The 8,745-nt window shown below is 39.8% G+C and overlaps 1 protein-coding gene across 1 annotated transcript in view; it reads right to left on the bottom strand.

Moving 5' to 3' along the window:
* The window catches only part of SLC39A12 (solute carrier family 39 member 12), a 196,148-nt gene extending 187,823 nt beyond the window's left edge, over positions 1–8,325 (bottom strand). Inside the window, exon 1 of the mRNA XM_007936406.1 lies at positions 8,065–8,325. Coding sequence (XP_007934597.1) covers positions 8,065–8,325 — 261 coding nt within the window. The remainder of the gene's footprint in view (positions 1–8,064) is intronic.
* Between the last annotated feature and the right edge of the window lie 420 nt (positions 8,326–8,745).

Below are 8,745 nucleotides of genomic sequence, written 5' to 3'. Positions count from 1 at the left end.
GGCTGAACACTCTTCTCTTTGGCTTCCTGGGTTCCACCCCTTCCTCCTGCTCTTCCGGCCTGCTACTCTGTGCTATGCCTGTGCTTACCTTGCTCAACTGGTTAATAGCCACGTTTAAAAAAAATAAGAAAGAAGTAGGTGAAATTGATTTAAACAGAACGCCTTATTTAGTCTTATATATCTAGAATATGATCATTTTAACATATAATCAAAATTTAGAAATCATCGATGTTTTACATTCTTTTTTGTTGCACTAAGTAATCCAAATCTGGTGTATATTTTATACTTTCCAGTACATCTCAATTCAGACTAGCCATATATCAAGCACCCAATAGCCACATGGGACTAGTGGCTACCATGTTGGAGAGTGTAGGCCCAGAACACCATTATTTTAATTTTCTTCATAGCACTAGTATTCTAAAATTACATTTGCTTGTGTATTTTCTCCATCCTCTGTCAGAACATGGGTCCTATGAGGGCAAAGTCTCATCATCTTCAAGCAAGGCTTTATCCCCAGCATCTAGCACAATACTGGGAGCCTAAGAGGTGTGAAAATTGAATGAATATATGAATAACTGAATGAATGAATGCTACTTCCCCCTCTTCTATGCTACCTAACATAATCAATAAGACAATGTTTCTAGATACTTCATTTGATTCTCAACCACAGATAGATCTCTGGTTCTAATCTGAGAAGATTATATGGCAGAAGGAAGTGTTTAGAGTAATGTGGTGGAACAGAGAGAAAAAGATGGGCATGAGGGTTGTGGACAGGAACTTCTCTCAGAAAAGCAGAAGCTACCTTCCTTCATAGACAGTCAGGTGCTTGCTGGAATTCTCATAGAATCAAAAAAGCAGCCATTACATAGTACCACCACCTCAGTGTAGGCATGGTTGTGCTGAGCCCTGAGGGATTTGTCCCATAGTGGGGACAATTTACTACAATCTCTTTGTATCCATCCTTCTCTGAGGTGGAAGTTCCTGGGGTTCTAATTCCATGTTTGCTGTACAATCCACTGAGTAAGAACTGGTACATACCGTCTTATGCAGGAAGAAACAAATGTCATACGTTTCCAAAGCAAAGCATTAATCACATTCTTCACAGAGCCAGGCAGACTCTATGCCCTCCTCCACTCAACTGCAGGGGGAAGAGAACTCAGAAAACAGAGGGATACTAATTTCCCAAGAACACCAACTCTTAATGTGGATATATAGCCCCACCACCAAAACCTCAGCAGCCCTTCTCTGTTTCCTATGTTATCCATGAGAAAAGTCCATGGGTTGGTAGCAATTGGAAGAGCTGACACTAAGACCTAAGGAAAGGAAACTGTTGAAAACAAGTGTCATAAATCCATTCTTTGTAGGAAACAATCTCCTGAAACCAAACTATTGGCAATACTAGCTACCATTTAAAGGAACTCTAAGTTACCCACGAGAAAAGTGCATTTAAAGGGGTTCTGAAAGACTCTAGTGTCAATCAGAATGAGAACATGATACAATCGAATTATTGATTGATTTCATGTAGGGATATTTCTAAGTGCTTTTTAATTGTAAATTTTAGTTGTTTAATGGAGCTGGGTAAATAGGAAGAAGAGTGTAGAATGCTCATCAGACCACTGCATGCACATGTGACCAAGGCTCAGTTGACCAGCACACAGAACTGTACTTGGCTATGTCTCATCCTATATGAGGTTCCTGAATCTCCTGTCCATTCCCAGCTCCTCCCCAATGTTTTTGCTGCATACTTTCTAGCATCGGGTTAGTAGGAATGAGGCATGGGACAGCAGAGAACTGGGTAAGAACTATAACAGTAGATATACTCATTCCAGGATTTGTTTGTATAAACATACAACGTGAAAGGCAAAATTGCTTCCTGACTTTAAAAAGTTTAAGATAGTTATGGAAGCATTTTATTTTGTCTTGGAAGGAGTAGTGCCGGAATGTTTCATAGAAGCAAGAATGGCCAGACTCCATCTCTAGTCCTTCGCTCATATTGTCAGCAGGGAACAGACCTTGGAGAAGGATATCATGGTTGGTAAAGGAGAAGGTCATCAAAAAAGGAGATGGACTGACACTGGCTGCAATGATGGGCTCAAGTGTAGCAACGATCGTGAAGGTGGCACAGGACTGGGCGGTGTTTTGTTCTGTTGTACACAGGGTGTCTATGAGTTGAAACCAACTTGACAGCAACTAACAACAATTTTGTCTGGCTGAAGATTTATTCATTTTGAATAAACAGTTCTTACTTAACCCTTGCTTTAATTTTTTGATGCCTCTTCGGCTAATACTTAACTGTGAATTAAATGACCAGGGACTGAAAACTTTGTACTATTTTATAAGATTTGCAACTTAGAGAAGTTACCTTAATAAACAGGGCTATAGTTTTAGGAGCTAACATAAGAAAACATTAACTCTTACACTGGGCATACATAACCAGCTGCTATGGACCATACTGACTCCAATCTTTCTCGAAGCATCCAAGTACAATAACCATTTCTAACATCCAGGGATAGCTAGGATAAAAACACTATTGGGTTAGTGTGGTAGTCCAGAATTTTAAGTTCATCACCTCGAGATTTGTTTTTGTTTTTAAAATTTTTAGTAGGGCCTCAGTTTTGTGTTTGAGAAAGGGTGTTTAGTAAGTGTTTGCAATGACTCCCCCCCCCTCCTCCTACCACCAAATAGCCATCAAGATCCTTCCCAGAAAGCTGACTCTTTGGTCAAGTGACTCTTTGTTAAAGAAGAATAGCCTGATTCAGGAATAATCCAGTGATTTTCCTTTTAATCACATCAGGTGGGAGTATAAGATTTAAAGAGAAAAAAAAAAAAAAAGAAAACATGGATTCTAAGAACTAGTTTTAAAGATTTCATAAGAAAACAAATTATAGGAAGGAAAAAAAAAAAATGAATGGAAGTACTAGTCCTACCAAGTTAAATGCACTATCTAGATAGTAGTACCAGAAGGCTGGTGGTTCAAACCCACCAGCCACTCCTCGGCAGGAAGGATGGATAATCTACTTCTGTAGTGATACTGCCTCAGAAACCCAAGGAGGGGTGGCTATGAGTCAGATCCAACTCCACGGCAGCGAGTTTGGGCTGTTTTTTTTTTTTTTCTTTTGTAGTACCATTTGCTGTTGAATTAATTCCAACTCCTGTGACCCCACGTATCAGACTAAAACTGTGCTCCACTGGGGTTTCAGTGGCTGATTTTTCAGACGCAGATCACAAGGCCTTTCTTCCATGGCACTTTTAGGTACATTCAAACCTCCAACCTTTTGGTTAGCACCAAATGGGTTAACTCTTTGCACCACCCAAGGACTCTTGACTATCCAGATATTTAGTAGTAATTGTCTACCATTCCCTGTAGCTGAATCAGGATGCTTTGTTCAGATTTGCTTATTGCATAGTCCAGGTGAGAATCTCAGTAACAAAAAGCTCAACTCTTTTCTTCTTCTACATTAGCATAATAAGATAGTTGTCAGACCCACAGGATACACTTTAGGGGGGTTTGGCCCAAAGATTTCTAAAATTGGTCTTTGAGTAATGAATAAATCTACTGCCCACTCTTAAGTTCTTAGATCTTTATAAGGGGCAGAATGGCCATCAGTTTGATGCAAAATACAAGAAGGAAGTTGTACCTCTTCATCTCCCTGCCAAACGAAGAGCTGAAAGGATGTCAACTGATAGCAGGCATTGGCCCTTTAGGTGACTGTACTAGATTTAATGGCATTTCTGACTGACCAAAAATATATATATAAATAGTTAATATTTGTGTAAGCAGAGTGTAAGCTCAGATAAAGCTTGATGCTTTGCACACTCCCTCTCATAACAGTTGTGACAAATGAATGTGTGTGTGTGCATGTGGTGCACAGGGAAGGTATGGGTGGGCTGGGGTGAGGGTGTAGAAATAAATATAGGACTTCTAAAGCTGTGGTTCTGCACCTGGCATGTGCCCGACAATCACCTGGAGGGCTTGGTTAAAAATTCTGAGCATCTGGGATAGCAGGGATGGGGAAGAGAGACCAGACATGAGATGGAGGTGGGGGTAGGAGAGAATGTGTGTGCAAGGTGGGGCAGGGGGGACAGTGCTGAGTTATGCTTTGAGTTTCAGAAAGCATTGTAGGTGCTTCTAGGCTGCCTGCATGACACAGACAATTATTACTACACTCAGTTGCTAACCAAATGGCTGGAAGTTTGAGTCCACCCAGATGCACCTTGAAAGAAAGGCCTGGTGATCTAATTCTGAAAAATGAGCCATCAAAAACCCTATAGAGCACAGTTCTTGATTTGGAATTGACTTGACAGAAACTTTTTTTTTCCACAGATATCCTCTGAGGAGGGCAGTTCACAGTGCTCTGTAGATACTGCTCCAGGGTGCCTGGAAAAGGAGTATCGTGAGTAGCAGGAACTAAGAGTGCTTGAGCTCCCAGGCCTGAGCTCATATGTATATGGCCATATGATCTTCACAAAAATCTCTGTGAGAAAGCACTCACAACCTCAGTCTCAGGATGAAGAAGCTGAGGTTGAGCCTGTCCTAACACAGCCAGTAGGTGCCAGAACATGGATTCAGGCCATTGCTGGTTGACTGCAGATACCCGTTTCTTTTCCCTTCACCATATCAGGAACCCATGTAGAGCCAGGATTCTCTTCTTTGTGGAAGTCTAATTCATTCTCTTGGGGTTATTTGTTCCCTCATTAAGTTCATTGAAACTCCTGTGTAACACTTATCATGATTTAAAAAAAAAAAAAAAAGCCATGATCAGGAAGAACTATCTACTTTCAAAGGCACAGTGCTCTCAAATTGCCTTAGATTGATTTTTTTTTAATTTTCAGTTTTTACCCAGACTCCTAAATAATTGAGAACATTTATCTCTCCACAAACTAAAGACACTACTTCTCTCTCTCTTTCTCTTTTTTTTTTTTCCAGACTTTTAGAGATATGGACATACCTCTGTTGCCCTCTCTTTTTACACAGAATCTCTTTAAGAATCTTGCCTCTCAGAGAATAAAGCCTCTAAAAGTCAAAAAAGACTCAACAAAAAGCTGAAGTCTTGCACCAAAAGTTTGCACCAGGATCAGGGGCTTTGTAAAGTCGTTAGGACACTTTGTTTCCCCCATCTTTTCATGAGTATAGGTAGATATTTGTGGGCTCTGCGCTGATAGGTGAAGTCCTTGGTGAATTGAAGACTGCTTCAGAGCAGGTGAGGCTGAGATGCAGTCTTTGTTTCATCTCAATAGCAATAGTGAGAGAGTAAAACCATTAAAGGCAGCTTTTCACTTTCTGGAAATGGAATTAATTCAAATTAAAGATAATTTGGCCAAATTCATAGAAAACAATAAGTGCAAACCTGAAAAAATGAAGAATAATTTTGCATGTTTACATTCCCCCTAGCAAAACTAACATTCAGTCAGACTTAATAAGGGACGTCATGTCATTAGCAAAGAACATTCATTCTCCTGAAGCAAATTCTCAGAGGACATGAATAAGATATGACTCCTAGTTATTTCTAGTGGGAAGTCATTTTTGTCTTAGGTTCCTCTATATATAAATTAATGTCATCACCTAGGAGTTGCCTTTTATAACACATAATTTTTTCTGTTGGAACCACTGGAAATTTTAATAATTATTGAAGTACTTATTGTTTGCAAAGAATAGATAAAAATTCTCCTAATCTGCTTCTGTAGTGATACCACTTCAGAAACCCAAGGAGGGGTCACTATGAGTCAGATCTGACTCCACCGGCAATGCGATTGGTTTTCTTGGTTTTTGGTTTAGCAAGACACTTATGTCATGAAAAAAAAAAAAAAAAAAAGACACTTGGCCAGGAAATGTTTTCCCCAGAACTTTGCATGATGGAGAAAGTCTGCCAAAATTTATTTTTGGACAGTAATTTGCTTCTGTTTTATTTATTTGCTTATTTATTCATGGATTCATTCTGAAAAAATCTCATATGTTAGGAAACGGGTAGTGAAGAGCGTTTCTGTTTGCAGCTATTTTAAGACATGAGTGCTTACCTCTTTTGCAGCTGCTCCTTCCAATCTTCCCCTCTCCCTCTCATACCACCCACAGACCCTCAGGAAGACTTTCTCAACCCCAACCAATCTTACATTAAGATAGTCTGGAGAGGGTAGTGCCTAAGACATTTGACTGCCAACCAGAAGGCTGGCGGTTCAAACCCACCAGCCACTTCTCGGAAGGAAGATTGGGCAATCTACTTCCGTGGAGATATCACCTTGGAAAGCTAAGGAGGGGTCATTATGAGTTTAATCCACTCAATGGCCATGAGTTTGGTTTTGGTTTGGAGAGCTTTTAAAAGATCCCACCTTATGCACGGAATATCTCAATCTCTGCAGGACAAGCCCTAGCAGAGATATTTTGTGAGTCCTGCCCTGGTGGTTCTGATGTAAAGCCAGGGTTGAGATTCACTGCATAGACTAGGAAGAAGCTGTGAATGGAACTCAATGTTAGCTCTTACCTGCATCATTTTCCTTCCCCAGTCTCAGAATCTTCATTTTTAAAATGATTATTCAATCCATTATCTCCTCACCATACAAAATACTAGAAAACATCGATCAATATCCAGCAGAAAATACTTAGAAATTCAATATCAGACAAATACCTGAATATTATTGATGATGCTACTAAAAATAATATAGTAAAACTCGTGTAAGCCAGACAGCATAATACGGACACCTGTCAGAGAAGGAAAATGCAAATATTTTCGACTAAAATGAATGATACAAAAGTGGTAAAACTGTGAAGGTGGAAAGCTTTTAAGACTTAGAAAACAAAGGTAGTCCTGTAATAGTATAGACGGATTAGTATTTCTAGGAGATGAATATATGTTCTAACTTCATAATCTTAACCTCCATATTAATCTTGTTCAATTTAAATATTGCCTTATTCTACTACTCATAGCCATAATCATGTAAGAATCCTGCTCCTGCCACCACATTCCTAAGATCATAAAACCAAGACAGGAACAGCTCACAGGACAGGCCAACCACATTCCTCAAATCCTGAGAGCAACTAAGGGACACTGTAAAAGAAATAACACAAATGTAAATTTACTGCTTAGATGGCATCTCCTGATACAGGCCACTCTTGAGCTGTTTTCTAGACCACTAGCTGTGGTCTGCATTAACCAGTTTTGGACCCGGCATCCCTCTGTCCTCCTTTCCAGCCTGATGAACTAAGACAGCCAGTCTAAGATGGGACCAAAACTCAAACCAAGAGCAAGCAGCACAATACACTTTTGCAGAAGTCGTGACATCCATGTTGAAACACACAGACCCCATCTTAGAGACAGATTGTGCCTGCACCTAGCCTGAAGGAAGCTGAGGGTTATCATTAGGAATTTATCACAGCCTTGTTCTGCTTCCTGACTTTCTCAAAAGGGTTAGGATTTTACGAGTATCCTGCCTGCAGAAAGTCTTTTGAAATCACATATCCCGCAACCTTAAAACTATTATAAAAACCCCTAGCCTGCAAGGCTCTGGGAGACACACGTGGCATTGCTTTTGGCCCCAAGCGTCTCCACCTTGCAAAGTTACTATCCTCTTATTAAATTTCTCTCTGAGCTACAGGTGACTTTCTAGTCATTATTTCAGAACTCAACCTACAACAGTCCTGGTGAGTTCCAGCTCTCAGAGCTTTCACTATATTAGCAAAATATTATTATTATGCTACAGAAAACAAATGGCATCTATTTGACCAATCCCGTGCATGTTCACTATAGGCAAAATAAAAAGATTAGTAAATGAGAAAGAAGACTGAAAGTTCACATTTGCAAATAAATATCTCTAACATACAGAAGGGCTATAGAATGGCTTATGTAAACATTTCCCTTTTACTGAAAAATGTTCTCTCTTTACTTGCAATCTGTAGACTCCTGAATGACTTTTTGTATCCCAAATATGGGAGTTATTTTACCATAATGTATTGCCTTCCTCAACACTGAAAGATTTGCATTTGATTTTGCCTTACTGAAGTAAATGCCTATAGAATCCATTAAACTCTTTAGAACATGCCCCAGTAACTGACCCCAGTTCCATTATACTGACCAGATTGCAATCTTCTTGCATTCCATTTGTCCTTTGTGGGCACCCAGTTTTCTCCAACAGTGTTTTCATGAGACTTTTTGAGTGGTTCAGGGGTGGGTGGTCACCAGCAGAGAGAACTCGTAGTACATCTGACAGATAGCCTGGACTCCAAGTGCTACTGCTGCCCTGGGTTGAGGGATTTTCCAGCTGAGTTTCTACCACAAGGCTGAGTAGAAGCAAAAATGGCATCCAAAATATTGAAAACTTTGTCCAGAAACACATTTCTACTCTTCCTTTAGCTTGAGTCTGTCTTGGATGGAGATGGAGTGGATTGTTGATCACAGTGTAAACTTACAACCTTAGAAATTTCTGTGGTGAAGGAGAAAAATAAAGACTTCAATTATTTCACCTGCAACATGTTTGAAAGGATTCAATTAATTGGCTGGCTAAGCTGATTTGCAATGACAAGCTGTTTCTAAACAACAGGGGGTCTGTAGGTATTTTATAACCCTAAACAGCAGGAAACTACCAGGGCTGTAGACTTCCAAACTGTAGAAGATTAGCTAAGAAACTTATTTTATTGTCTGTCTTTGAACTATGTATGTTGTTGTTACTCTTAAGTGCCGTTGAGTAAATTCCAACTCATAGCAACCCTATGTGGCAGAGTAGAACTGCCATTACAGTTTCCTAGGCTGTAATCTT

The sequence above is a fragment of the Orycteropus afer genome, unplaced genomic scaffold (assembly GCF_000298275.1).
Source record: "Orycteropus afer afer isolate SDZICR_OR568_19922 unplaced genomic scaffold, OryAfe1.0 scaffold00035, whole genome shotgun sequence".
NCBI classification, from domain to species: Eukaryota; Metazoa; Chordata; class Mammalia; order Tubulidentata; family Orycteropodidae; genus Orycteropus; species Orycteropus afer.
The sequence above is the reverse complement of the archived record's forward strand: the minus strand, read 5'-3'. Positions and strand labels throughout refer to the sequence as shown.